This window comes from Melanotaenia boesemani, chromosome 22 (genome assembly GCF_017639745.1).
Source record: "Melanotaenia boesemani isolate fMelBoe1 chromosome 22, fMelBoe1.pri, whole genome shotgun sequence".
NCBI classification, from domain to species: Eukaryota; Metazoa; Chordata; class Actinopteri; order Atheriniformes; family Melanotaeniidae; genus Melanotaenia; species Melanotaenia boesemani.
The window spans coordinates 19940515-19954728 of NC_055703.1; the positions used below are offsets into that span (position 1 = coordinate 19940515).

General features: G+C 38.0%; 2 protein-coding genes across 2 annotated transcripts in view; one reads left to right on the plus strand and one right to left on the minus strand.

The window, feature by feature from the left end:
* Positions 1 to 1277: 1277 nt before the first annotated feature.
* On the minus strand, positions 1278 to 12087 carry LOC121633386 (vesicular inhibitory amino acid transporter-like). The gene is made up of 8 exons (XM_041975356.1): positions 11984 to 12087; positions 10874 to 11540; positions 5138 to 5274; positions 4614 to 4740; positions 4158 to 4360; positions 3044 to 3281; positions 2269 to 2431; positions 1278 to 1597 (listed from the first exon to the last, which is right to left on the minus strand). Exons 1-8 carry the CDS (start codon positions 12085 to 12087, stop codon positions 1278 to 1280), a joined length of 1959 nt encoding a protein of 652 aa, XP_041831290.1.
* Positions 12088 to 13222: 1135 nt separating this feature from the next.
* The window catches only part of lama2 (laminin, alpha 2), a 177301-nt gene continuing 176309 nt past the window's right edge, over positions 13223 to 14214 (plus strand). Inside the window, exon 1 of the mRNA XM_041975323.1 lies at positions 13223 to 13304. Coding sequence (XP_041831257.1) covers positions 13238 to 13304 — 67 coding nt within the window. The 5' untranslated portion in view covers positions 13223 to 13237. The remainder of the gene's footprint in view (positions 13305 to 14214) is intronic.

The window sequence follows — 14214 nt, forward strand, 5'->3', positions numbered from 1 at the left end:
TAGCTTAAAACAAAGTCTCCACTTTTCAAGATTTAGTTTTCAGTTACATAATAAGTCAGAAAAATCTCATTCTGAACCAAAACCTAGGACATACTTTACATTGTGTTATCAAAATATTACTCCTTTCTTTGTTGTTGAGGTCAGTCCTGAATATTTTTCCCATAACAAACAAGTCAGTGTTTTAAAGGTTTTGATGGTTTGGTTAATAGAATGTCACAAAGCTCTTTAATAGTGACAGGCGAGTATATAAAAAGCTTACAGAAACACGTAGTTGTCACAATGACATAAATTTAATATTTGTAATAAGCTCGCTACACTTTTTAGGCTGTCCATGGTAACAGTTAAGATCACAATATGAGAAGTACATGTCAACCCAGTAGGGTCATTTCAGTAGAAAACATATACACAACTTTCATTTCATTCCTCCTGAATTCATTTAGTCTTTTACAATAAACCTTGCAGGTTTAACACATGCTTAAAACCTATTATTAATATTACTATTATTCCATTCTTTTTAGATGCTAGATTCTGAAATCCTACATTGTGCCATTTGAATATTTTACATTTTTTGTCTAGTTTGTGAGATTGTGTAACTTTCTAGTCCTTTTTCAGGTACACAGTTACTAATCAAATAGAGATTACATATGGCAAGTTTAAGAATTTATGTTTGATAAACAAACATAGGTTTCAGAACAAGCAGAAAAAAATGTTGATTGTTTTTCTCTGACCTGATAGGACCTGATAACCAGAGTAGCAGTTTGTATGTAAATACTCAGAATGAATTATAATTGATGAGCTCATATTATGCTCATTAGCATGCACATAGTTTTATTTCAGGGGGTCAGTTAGTAAATGTTTTTGTGTGCTAATGCTCTTCTAACAAGCCTTATCTTGTCATATTCTGTTTTTAATGCTCCGTTTCTGTTCCTGTCTCTTTAAGATCACCTGCCTGCTCTGATTGGTCATCACTTTAAGGAAATACAAAGCAGTTGTTTATTCTTTTGTTTGAGTCATGCAAAACTAACCGCTGGGCAGGCATTATGCAAATGTATTTAAAAAGGATGCATCATCAAGTGGTTTCAGGCTGTACAGGAGCAAAGTTTTCTGAGGGAGAAAAATTCTGCTGCGGACTTTATGCTTTAATAACATTTATCACATGTAACACAGAAAGCTATTCAAAACACAGAAGAATTGAGCTATTTAGTGCATAGACAAAGAAGCATTTGTCACTGCCCATTAAAGTTAACAACCTAAGCTATTCCAGTTCATTTGCCCCTTTACAATCCTTCCACCAGTCTTTTCACTGAACAAATCATACCAGAAACACTGCATATGACCCCCATACTGAGTATGCCCACATCTATCAGCCGATCTCTAACAGTAAGTTGCCCCCACTTTAGTCTCAGGTGAAACAGGCACGGCAGTATTAGCGTCATTGTTGCCCCGGTCACACTTCCCGTCAAACCCATCAACAGGGAAAACCTGGGCACCAGCAGGGCCAGTACGTATGATGTCACCAACAGGGCACCACGAACCATCAGGGCTGGATGAGACAATCCTCTGTCTCCATTTTTGGAGTAAAATAAGACTGGAGCATCTAGAGGGGGGTTGAAACAGAAATATTAAAAAGATACTGGTTGTTGGTGGCAGTTTTTTTTCAGCCATTCTAGCAACTTGTGTGTATGGGTTGTTCTGTTCTGGCTCATTGTTTCTAGCTGCATCTGATGGTCCCACCAGGATGAGTTTCTTCACATCATGACCTCATTCTAATAAGATTCTGTTTGTGACCATTTAGTAGCATCATCGGTAATTAAAACTGACACTTGACAAGTATTCAAAAAATTTGTTAAATGATCCACCTGTTGTACACTTTTCCTAATAAAACTGTTTGAGGTTCATCATTACATCATAATGGGATGACAAAGGACTGTTTACAGTCAACTATAAAAAGTGTTGACAGCTAACACATGGGATATTTCTGACCTGCTTTACAAGGTTTCGATTCATGTGTTTTTACCTAAAACAAGCTGACATAGAAAATCTATGTATAGAAAAAGTATATAATTGTCAGTGGGCTAAAACACCTTTAATAGAAAGTCATTTGCTCATCCTGCATATCAGCAAGACTTTGCTTTAAAATCAAATTCCTGTGAACTTTACCACCTTTAATTTAGATCTAGTGTCCATCCTAACGATCCCAACGAAGATTTTAGAATTTTAAACATCTGTATGAGACCAGGAATATAGTTGGTTTACTGTTGGTTTCACCTTTAAGCAAACAGGTCTGCAGTATCTCAGCAGCAGCGTAGAAGGGTAGAGGGTAGGACAGCAGGGCTTTAGCCAGCAGACACAAGTTGACCACAGGCCGAAGGTTAGAGGGCAGGTTGTCAGTTATGACTTCACTGGTCTTTGTCCCCCAGGTCAACACCGCCTGGAGGACAGTCACAGTCAATACAACAACTCAGGCAGTCACCAGACTTGTGTTTCTTTTGTTTTTCAGCCCATACTCTGATGTCAGAAAGAGACAAATAAACTTGCAGTTGATCTTTCTGTCAGGTTTTTCTGTCTTAACCTTTAGATGCGCGAGTGACTGGACCCTATCCGCTTCTATAAGTAGATATATTTGTATTTTAAAGTGATCTTCATCAGAATGATTTCACATTTAGGATTTAATTTACTACTTTGTAGACATTTTAAACACAAAACTGGAAACAAAATTGCATTAATAACAGCTTTAGAAGAATGTGAACATCCTTTTTGTGTGTTTGTGTGCATGAGAGTTTGTGTGTGTATGTCTAAATCTGTTTTTCTGAGAGAATTTACTCACGTTGTTAACATAGTATCAACATTTGTTTTACAGCATAGTTAAATTTATAAATATAAAACCAGATGACTTTCTGCTACACATGCAAGTGTCTGTATAACTACACAATTAACTTTTTGCATGGAAAGCAGATTTACAATAAGAGGCCTGCAAGAAAAGCTGAGATTTAAAATAGCAACTTAGTCAGTCTAATCTTATTTTAATCCAGGTGTAACTTACCAGCAAGGAAAACAATGTTTTCATAATGCAAGCGGCTCCATGGGTCCACCCCAACATGGCATTGAACTGCCCTCTGTCCTCCATGCTGCCTTCCAGAGGAGGGAGGAAGATCTGTGATGTGTAGGAGAAGATGATGACACCTACAGAGACAATGAAGTCCTCTGGGTCCACCGACAGAGACAGAGAAGACCAAGACCAGCTGCTGGCGCAACTCAGACAGTACAGCATGACCAACAGGCTGAGACAAAACATAATGAGATAAGGTAAAGTTTCTTAAATCAATGTTTGTTATGACAGCTGAAGTTGCCTACATACAAAACAAGCAAAAAGAAAATAAGTTAATTTAAAAATCTGTGGAAATAATATTTAAAATTTAAAACTAGACATATTTAATGGGAGAAAAATCAAAATGAATTTCGAGTATGATGTTTTTATGTCTAGCAACAGGGGTGGCCACTCACATGCTGCATCATATTCCTGTGGTCTCTTTGTGGACTTGTGTGGATCTCTGTTGACATATGTGGCTTAATCTGTACAGTTCCAAAACCTTCAAGCAGTACTGTGCTGATTACAGCAGATGTCTATATTCTTTTATTTGCTGTTTGATCCTCTGTTCCTGCTGCTGAATTAATCAAGCAAACAACCCAGCAGAGTAGTCAAAAACTAGAAAATATAGTTCTCACTGCATGCATGAGCCTTCAATAATCTGAAGCTGAACTGGCAGGCAATGTGTGTGTGTGTGTGTCTGTGTGTGTGTGTGTGTGCGCGCAGGATTAACAATCCAAAAGAAAAAAGATCAGACAGCTCTCAGAAATCCTGCAGCCAGCAATCTCTAGACCAAGCCCTGAACTTCTTGGCTCATGCAAGACACCTGGCATAAGAAATAAATCAAACAAGCAGCAACAGCGTTGAGTAGCAGGTGAGAGCAGCCAGCTTAGCCAGCTGCAGCTGCAACATGATTACAGGAGTGAAAATGAGAGCATATCAAAGCTGTCTGCCTTGCTGTCTTGATTTTAAGTCACTGCTGAGTTTGTATGTATTCTGGCCAATCTGTGATTTCTATGGTTTCTAGGATAAAAGCTAACAACTTTCCTGTAAATGAATATTCCTTCACCTTATCAGAATGTGAGCCAGGGAGCAGAGCAGGCTGAGAGTGGAGACTGGTCTGAGATCAGTTAGAAGCAGGCAGGGCAGAAGAAACATCAGAGATACCAGTGAACACACAGATCTGGGGAGAGCCACTCCTGACAGACTATCGCACAACAGGCTGGTGGAGACGAGCAGGTACAGGGTGCAGGTCATCAGCAGTTCAACAACCTGGAAAGAGAGTGGCAGTTTTACTTCAGGCATTTTGGTAACACATTCCATTTCTTTTAATCAATTTGCTGCTTGTGCAAATTTTAAATAATATTAGAGTTAATAAAATGTTAAATCTTCAATTTTTTTTTTTTTTCTGCAATGATCCAAAGAATGATGTAATTTCAATCATCTCAGTTGCAATTATTTGCAGTGAAGATGTATTTACAGTTTAAAGAACTTAAAGGATGTTTGATACTATGAAGTGTGTTACCTGGGCTACGTTAACCATCCATCCTCCCACTCCCACCCAGTTAGGCCACAGTCCTTTGCAGCACGCTTCCATAACATCCTGGTAGCTGTTTCGGACTCGAACATTTGACACAGAGCTGGACTCTCCACTAAAATACACAAACACCCTCTGAACATGATAAATTGTGTGAAATAACAAAAGAAATCAGCTTATTTACTTTTCTGAGGCTGGTCACTGCAAAATAAACCAATTATTGGTTTATATGGACTCTTAAAAACTTTAATTTCCCCCCACAAATGGCTAATTTCCCTAAAATAACTGAGTGAGATAGAAGAAATAAATATGAGGATACTTAATAATCTTCATTGCTAAAATAAACAGAGAACCAGCTTTACCTCAGTCTCAGACTTGCTCAAGTGGGTGATAAATACTGCATTTAGATAAAGTGCTTGAAAAGCAAAGGTAGGGTTAGAGACTCTGAGCTAACTTCATAATGTAGTGATACAAACAGACAGCAGATTTCTGTTATACAGTAGAAACCCTACCTTTGTTCTTCTTCATACAAACATGCAACCAGGCTCCTTCCTGTGTGGTTACAGACCCAGGCAGATAGAACCAGCAGAGCCAGACCAACATAACCCGACTGGACCACAGCAAAGGGCAAACCCAGCACAAAGATGCCCTTTAGAAAAAATAAAAACAAACAATGAAGTTGTAGCATCATACAGTAAAGTGAGATAGATGTGATTTTAATTTGAGGCATCACCTTTGGTCTAGTTTTTAGTCTCTTGAGTATCATCATTATGAGAAAATAATAGCAGAAATATAATTTTATCATTATATAAAAAAGAATTATAGCAAACGTTTTGACACCATGCATGGTCAGTACTTAGTGACACTCCCTTTGAGCTGTATCACTGCTTGTTTTATTGCAACTACAAGTCTTTAGGTTGTTGTTTTAGGGAGTTTTCATTGATTCTTCCTGCAAACACTTCTCATTTAGGTTTGTTTGAAGAATTTCATGGAGCATTCTGTTAGGAGACTGTGTTAAAAACTTCAGGTGCTTGTTAATGTAGGAAACTGTACATTTTAGAGGATATTTATGAATTCTAAAGCTGTTGTGGAGTTGTGGAAGCCAACTTCTCCTCAGCTTTAGTTCCGTCAAAGATGGTGTAATGTCAAATTGGTTTATTTTTATCTTCTGGTGACTCTTCATGAGGGTTATATTTATACTGTTTTTCACTGCATGATAGAACAATGTACCAATGTTACACAGAGGCTTTCAAGAAACCCAAACAGCAGGTGTCTCAGAGAATATATGGGACCTTCCTGGAGGAGATGTATCTCAGGTAAAGAGGTTTTCCACCAAATGTATGCATACTGGTTCAATTTCTTGTTTCCTTATTCCTTGTAGAATATACCGAGCCCCTCTTTAATGCTTTGATCCATCAAATTATTCATAAAGTCTTAAAGTTAGCATCATCGAGCAATTCTAAATTATGATGATCTAAGAACAGTTGCTATGGTAGCAGCTATTTAGGAGGCCATATCTTTGGATATATACAAATTTTCAGAAGGTACACATTTTTTTCCCCCCAGTTGTCTGGTTGCAGTCCAATTACATTAAACCAATTATTACCCACATTAGACCAATTTGTTCTTTAATATGGTAATGAAATATATTATGACAGTGACAGTACTACTGAACAGGCAACTCTACATGAAGTCACCCAGGATGGTCATCTTAAAAAAGCACAGCTGAAATGAGCAAAATGTGAAAATTCAAAAGTACCAAGGAATCAGGACAGCTGAGCAGGAAAGGGAGAGAAGAGAGATGAAAGAACTGTTCATGGTTGGATGATGAGGAGGCGAGAGGAGAGTTTTTGGCCTGACGCCTGGAGAGTCTGAGGATGCAGGAGACCAGCAGGAGCAGAAGGAAGAGGCGGTCGAGCTTTGGCCCATCACCAAGAGAAAATGTAAGTGGCTGCCAGAGAGAGAAGCCAGAGGAGAGGCAACGGAGGTGAAAGTGGAATGCAAGAAGGCAAGAGGAGAGACTAGAGGAGGAGAGGGATGCAGAGAAGACTGAGGGTGGAAGGAGAGGCGCATCCTGACTGCTAGGGAGCATGAAGTTGGATGATGAGAGATCAGAGGAGGCAACAAGCTACTTTGATGGAGCTGTTGTGTTTCGAATGTTGAAACATGGAGATACACGGACTCACAGAGAGAATTGTGGAAGCACATCATACACGGCAGACACAAGCACATACTGTGGATGAATAAACAGACGAGCCCACATTCTCTCTCTTTCAAGTTACTATTTAGTAACTGCTGTCTGTTAGGCATATGCTGATAGAGCTTTGATGTTCAAATAGTGCTGCTGGGGATGAAAGCAGTTTGAGAGAAAACTGACGCTCAAGTATTTGATTTCATCTCTCACGGCACTTCTTTTTTCTCTGTGTGTTTTTGCCAGCTAATTGGTTACTCTGAGCACAACCTCAAGCAGATCCCAATCACAAAGGGATACAATGAAGAGAGAAAGACATCTCTGATTGGCTCGAGAGAAGATTAATCTTTTTTCTTTTTTTTTTCTTCGTCCTTTCACAATCTGAAAGCCAAGGCACCTTTATTACTTGTTTATTTAAGGCTTATTGACCAAGCACATATAGGCTAAAGCCCCTTTCATATCTCATATTGTCAGCATAGCAGCACTATGTTGTATATTCGCCTCTCTTTGACTGTCCAGTGCCCTTTTTTAATGAACAATATTTTATGCAAATACATGCATCATTCTTAAAAAATAGAAAAGAAAGTGACAGAGAAATGTCTTTTTGCCACCATAAGGAGGATTAGGTAGAGCTGACATAAGTGGAGACAGATGGCTTTGACATTTAAATAACTGAAAAAGACATTTGAAAAAAAAACCATGACAGAAACACAGTTTTCTAAAGTCACTGGCAGAATAGTTGGCTATGTCTCATGTTCATTTAAAGATGAACAGGTTTATTTTTCACATGATTTAGTAAGAATTAGGATAATTGCTGGATTAACAAGGCAATTCAGCTGCCATTGATTAATTAGGTTGACAATAACATTTATAAAATGTATAATTCCTTTGTTGTATAACAAAATCTATATACTGCTATGATTAATTTATCATTTTGGTTAATTATTATGCAAAAAAAAGTCCATCACTCCCTGTTGACTTTAATATGAAATGAGAGAATTGGATGTTTTTGGGGGGGGGGGGGGCATTGGAGGGACAGATATAAATAATTTATGTTCAGAATCAAAGCAGCAAAAGCAGAAATGTCCGATTATACTTTTAGTAAAAAAAAAACAACAGCAGCAGCAAAAGAACAAAAAGAGAAAAACTGGATCATTTCCTGAAAAGAAATGGGGACATTTATTCCCCTGTGGCTTGTGTTTGGATTTGAGACTCAGTCCACTCGGATCTTGGATTTTTCAAAGCAGTTTAAGGTAAAATGTTGTAAACACAGAAGATCTTCAATCCCAGTCTCTACAATTAATTTCAACCTTGCTCGGCGTCAAATATCCTAAGATTCCCATTAAAGACACACAAGCTGGAGCTGCCTCATTAACATTCAGGTTGGAAATCAAACCCAGTTTCAAAATATTCCCAAGCTGCGAGCCTTCAGAGATTAAACTGTTTTTCCCCGTTTTTTTTCTTCTGTTTTGGCACCAAATTTACTCTGCAATAAAAACTTCATTAATCTGGCAGACAGTCATTTATATTGGCATCAATAAGCAACCACAGGAAAATACATATTTTCTTGTCAGCCTTGATAAACGACTGTTCTTTTCTTTCTTTTTCATTACTGAAACATCTTTGAGTTGAAAAATGGGATTTAGGATGGTTGCACTTTAATTGTCTTTAATTGTTGCAAAATAATAGCCCAGCAATATATAATTTTTATAATTTTTTTTTATTGTTAAGTGAATCATGTCTTTTAAAAGATATATGTTGAAATGTTCACATGATCTCTTACCTGTAATCAAAGGATTACATGGCTATTTAGTTAAGCCTATTGCAGCACACTTCAGGAAATGAATAAGCTGTAAAACATTAACCAATCTATCAGCTTTTTTTTCTCTGGTTACTTGAGTAAAACTTAGTAATTTGTATTGGCAGTTAGAATTAGTAATATAGAGGCTGTATGCTGGCTGCTGGTTGGCCAGGCTTTGGGGCCCCTTTGTCAACTTCTGATCCATTTGCATGATCACGCTCATCACTGGACACGTCTTATTCCCTTATATTCTGCACCTGCACTCACTAATGCACATGCTGGTACAGTCTCCATGTTTTTGTGTAGGTTCAATACCAATAGCTGCGGTCATGTTTTTGCAGTCTTATTGCTGGTGTTGTTGTTACTTGTGTTGCTGTTATTCATATTTTTCTCAGTTTGTCTTCCTAATGGGTGCTCCTTATGATTGTCTGCTTTCTTGTATTTTACAGACTGTTAAGTTTCTCTACAAGTGTATCAACTGGCTTTCTGTTTTGGTTGTAAAGTTGTTTCGGTATCTAAGTGTATTTTTTCTTCTCTTGACTCTCTTTTGGTCGCTTCTCCTCACGTTCCCCCTTTCCTTGTCTCCCTGCGTCAGGTCCAACAATAAAATGTGATTCGGCAATATCCAAAATAAAGAATAATCAAGTATCGAGGGGAGCCTTAAAATCCTCTTGGGAATGCACATTTGTTCAGCACAACAAGTCAGCCAGGCTATCTTTCTGTTGTCATGATGCTGGACAAGATAAGTTTAAAAATAGATAAATAAAACAAATTAATAAATGGAATATTTCATGCACGACTGACCAAGTTTCTGGGGTTTTTCTAGCACAGAAACTCATCCTCCAAGGAAAACTCAAAAAATCCTGGCATGCAGATAAATAGACTTGTATTAATAAACCAAGCACATACGATACTTGTTTATCTGCTTATTACCATGTGTTGAAATATGCGTTGGGATGGTAGCAAGTGTTAACCATCATTAAAATCTTTGTATTTACAGTAATAACACAAACACATTAGATGCAAATTCACCTCAATTCCTAAGGGAACATGTTAGAATACCTTGTCAGCATAAGTGTGTGTGTGTGTGTGTGTGTGTGTGTGTGTGGCTGAGTATTGATGCCTTAATGCCATAATGCATTCACACGGACCTGCTGACACCATTCAATTACACCACAGTCATTCACTAAAAGACCGTATTTTCATGAGTGCAGTGGTTGAATACGGCTCACCATTTACAGCATAATAAGCTATTAGCTTTCTTACCACAAGGACACACTGACAGGGAGATTTTCTTTCCATTTTTTTTTTTCTTAATGATTTGATTCATGCTTAATTTGATGATGGAGTCTGGAGAGTGACTGAAAAATAGCCATCAAGACTACAAACCACTGTTTGGTAATGATAAAAGACAGTGCTAGCAAAATAAATGTATACTTAATGCTTGATGCTTTTTTCAGTGTAGTGTGAGGCATAATACCGAAACAGTTGGCATTTATAGTTTCCATTTGTCCTTAAAAGGAGGGGTGAGAAACAGTTGAGGTGAAGAGAAAAATGAACTGACATACAAAAAAATCAAACAAGAAAAAAAAAAACATGCATTTACATTTGCAGCATGAGGCTTTGTCATAAGAGAAACATTAAAATGTCACATTTTACTACTGGATTCCAACAAATTTATTAAATTAGTGACTAAATTCACTGTCATGTCCATCCATTATCCAGGTGGGATGATGTATCATGACTATTTAAGTCTTCTTTAAACTAACTAAATTAAATTGATTTGTTTGATGTCCATGAATTAATATTTCCTCCCACACACATACACATATATATGTCATGAGCATTTCTGGGTTTTACATAGATTTCTGAGGTGGGGGAGTGCACATGGACACAACAATAGCTACATATGAGCAGTCTACACTGCAGACAGAAAAGTCTTTAGCTTAGCATCTTTTTTTTAAAGTATATATTATGGAAAAATACTTTTCTTTTGTTTTTGAAAGGATATATTTTGGTGTGTGACGTCTTTACCAACACAAAGACTCAATCCTGGCATTTTTGTCTGGACCCCCTCTGAAAATGTGGTATTCAGTGAGGTGCTCAGATTGCAAGTTAAATCTCAACAGCCTGAATAAAAATTAAATCTGTTCATACAGTAAGAGGAAGGGATCAATATATTTGAAACTAACTTTAACAATCACAGCCAGGCTAACGTATATGAGGAAAATCCCTCTGACAGCAAGCTGAGCATACCTGTATTGCATTTGTGACATTCCAGCCAGCTTCCCAGGCAGTGATGGTGGGAGTTGGATTAAGATTTGTGAGACTGGTACTGGGACTCTGAACTAGAGTAGCCCAACTTGTGCTCACATGTTCCTCTGGATAGCTGGTAAAAAGTTTGGAAGTAAGGACCACAGTTTCCTCTCCTTGTTTCGTCTCCTCTGCATCTTCAGAAATTCTTAGTTTGAACACATCCCCTCTGGGTGACCCAGCCAACCTGCAGGACTCCTTCATGTTCCTGTGGTTTTGGTTGAATCTTGCACTCTCATCATTCTTGTCAACTTTTGTCTCAGACATTTTTTTTTCTTTGTCACAGCTGCTAGTGTCTGCTGTGGAAACGGCTGAAGTCATGGTGACAGCTTTGGTTCCAGTGGATATAACTTCTTTGGTGTCTTTAAAGGCTGAACTCTTTTGTCTGACGGTGGAGGCAGATCTCGTCATGTTAGGAGCTGATTTCTCCCCCAAAGCAGAGTCATCTTTTTGTGTCAGAACCAGACTGTTTCCTGTTGATGTCTGGTTTCTTTTACGCTCATCAATATATGGATTAGTGCTACTGGACAATCTGTTGTCCTCACTGTAGGTTTGGCTCAACTCATCTTTGAGAGTCAGGACCAGCGTCTCCTCATTGTCTCGAAAGAACCTGTTCAGGAAAACCTCTTTTAAGTTAATGGTTCTTGTACTTTTTATTTACTTGATTATCTTATTAAGGAATGATTTTATTCAACCACGACCTCTAACATTGCTGCTCTTTGAAATTACATCAATAAAGGCAAGAATGGTAATTAAGTGCAAAATTTTCTTTATTTTCAGGGAGCTTTCAAATGTTGCCATAACTTTACACTGGCAGTGAAAATAGCTCATTATAATATAGATCAAATAAAATTAAAAAAAAAAAAACAAAAAAAAACTTGTCTCTGAAAAATAATGATAAAATAATGCACAATTTAGTTTGATATACACCCCTGTATTCCTCATATCCAATTCACCCCTTCTCATTAGTTTTTGAATATATAAACAATTAAAAAACTGTAAATAAGTGGAAAACAAAATCTATGAACAAATACAACTCATGATGTGACTCACCGTGCTGTCCAGTCCGAGTGTAGCCTTGAAACTGCCCAGCCCCACAAAGACCCAGCAGCACTCCAGCGCTGCCCAGAGCTTCGAGCCCAGAGAAAAGAACCCATCGTAAGCTGTAGTTTCTGCAGACGCAGAAATCTGTCTGTAGAGGTCTTATGGTCTGAGGGAGCTTGACCAACACTTGCACAAAAACATGCAAAAATCCTCCTCCAAACACACTAAAATCTTTTCCCACAAAGTGACTGTCCACATAAATGGAATTACACACACACATTCATATGAGCACATCTGCATGAATACACACGAGCAGGTGTGTGCAATGATGGACAAGTTGTTGAGCTGTGACATTATAATATGCTCGTACTTTCAGCAGTGAAGGAGTAAACAACTTTAATGATGTTGTGGAAAGCAAAACTTTGCGAATTCCTTTCTCTTTGTTTTGTTGTATAAAAGCTGAAAATAAATAAATTAGAAAATTACATAAACACATATTTGTGGTATTATAGCAACAATCTAATAATTTAGATCTCACCTTGATGCTGATTTCTTAAAGGTAAAGGTATCTTTTTGAGTTAATAACAAACTATGTGAATGCATTAGTTTCCTTTGTGCCTCTGCAGCCTCCAGTGATGCTGTTTTAGGTGGCCATGTTTTACCCCAAAGTGTGGTGAGTTGTGCAGGACAGCAGGAGGAGCCACAGAACAGAAGTGCAACTATCTAAACTACAAAACTTCTGCTCACTTCTAAAGCATTTCTGTTCACAATTATATCTTTCCAACCCCTTCTGCCAACCACCCACGCCCCTCTTTTTTGCTGTTTTGATCATGGTAGCCAAAACTGAACTGATTCAATATTTTGTTTGCATTGTAGCATCTAAGGCATTTAGCTTCAAGTTTAGTAAAACACTGATGTTTCTTGTAACACCCTTTTAGCATTCAGTATTTCACCACCTGCCATATATTTTTTAAATCTATCTATCTATCTATCTATCTATCTATCTATCTATCTATCTATCTATCTATCTATCTATCTATCTATCTATCTATCTATCTATCTATCATTTTGCTCCACTCCTTCTCCTTCCCCTAAAATTACATCCGTAAAGAAGGAGGAGAAAAGAGAGGAAGAGGAGGAGGAGTAGAGAGAGAGTTTGGCTTCACTTCTGCGAAACTTTTTTTGTCATTCAACAAAGGCGCACTAGAGGAGTGCGCGGACTCCGCAGCGCGCGCAGCAAGGTATCAAATCGCACAGGACGAAATGAAGCGACTCCTTCCAGTGATTTTTGCCGCGTTGCTATGGCAATGCTGTCAGGCCCAGCAGAGAGGTAAGCTTCCAGAGTCTGATATATATCCGTGACGCTGTTTCAGAGTGTCAGGTACGCAGAATGACGCTCAACGCTGCGTGCCAACCGGTCAAAGCTGGTGCTCGTGACCCTTAATGAGCTAATTAGAGAAGAGCTTGGTACACCTTCGCGTTTACCAACTAAAGCATAAAAATAAAGACAAGTTCACGTGCTGTGTGGTAAGCAATCTTTTAACTTTCGAATACAGCATACTTCTAGTAACGAAGTTGTAGAAGAACTTGCTGTTGGTAAAGATGTTTTTAACATTCATCTGGGCCTAAAACAGCAAACAAGCGAATGCTGGAGCCACATGGATAAATACGAGCTCATATGGAAAAGGGATTATGTAGGGAGGTTTAGTTAGGCCCGCTTGTTTGTGTTGCAGAAGCAATGAGAAACACTTGGTGAGACAACTACACATGAATTTATTTTTAGACGTTTTGAACTTTAACATGAAGCACCTATTTCATAGCAGCCAATGTCTGCACACGAACACCAAACAGATGTCACTGAACTGGATTTATTTGCATTTGATCAGCATAATCTGACATTGTGCCTTTTTTTATTTTATTTTTTTATAAATTTGGTGTAAAAGGTTAGGGAAATGTGTTTGGTTCTTTGTCTCCTTTTTAATAATACCAGTTGCTGTTGGGTTACACATTGTTGGAAAGCCTGATTAATTACATTCACAGCTATGTATGACATGTAAGGCTTGTGTTTCTGTGGACTGAGCAACAGCTTAGTATGTGAGTAGTGCCCACATATTAAACTGTGCACACACAATAATTTTATACTATCAAGGTCCTTGGTGTGTGGAAGATTCATATGCAGCCGCAATTGCCTGTCACCACCTCATTCTGGTCATCAGTCTAGTCACATCTTCCAATGAGAT

Bases quoted from the DNA above. Each gene is read 5' to 3' on its own strand.
- LOC121633386 (XM_041975356.1), bottom strand. From the start codon at position 12,087: ATGGGTTCTTTTCTCTGGGCTCGAAGCTCTGGGCAGCGCTGGAGTGCT. The intron at 11,541-11,983 runs GTGAGTCACATC...TTTCCTGAACAG, and splicing joins CACTCGGACTGGACAGCACG to GTTCTTTCGAGACAATGAGG. The intron at 5,275-10,873 runs GTATGCTCAGCT...TTTTTTCTAAAG, and splicing joins ATGTCACAAATGCAATACAG to GGCATCTTTGTGCTGGGTTT.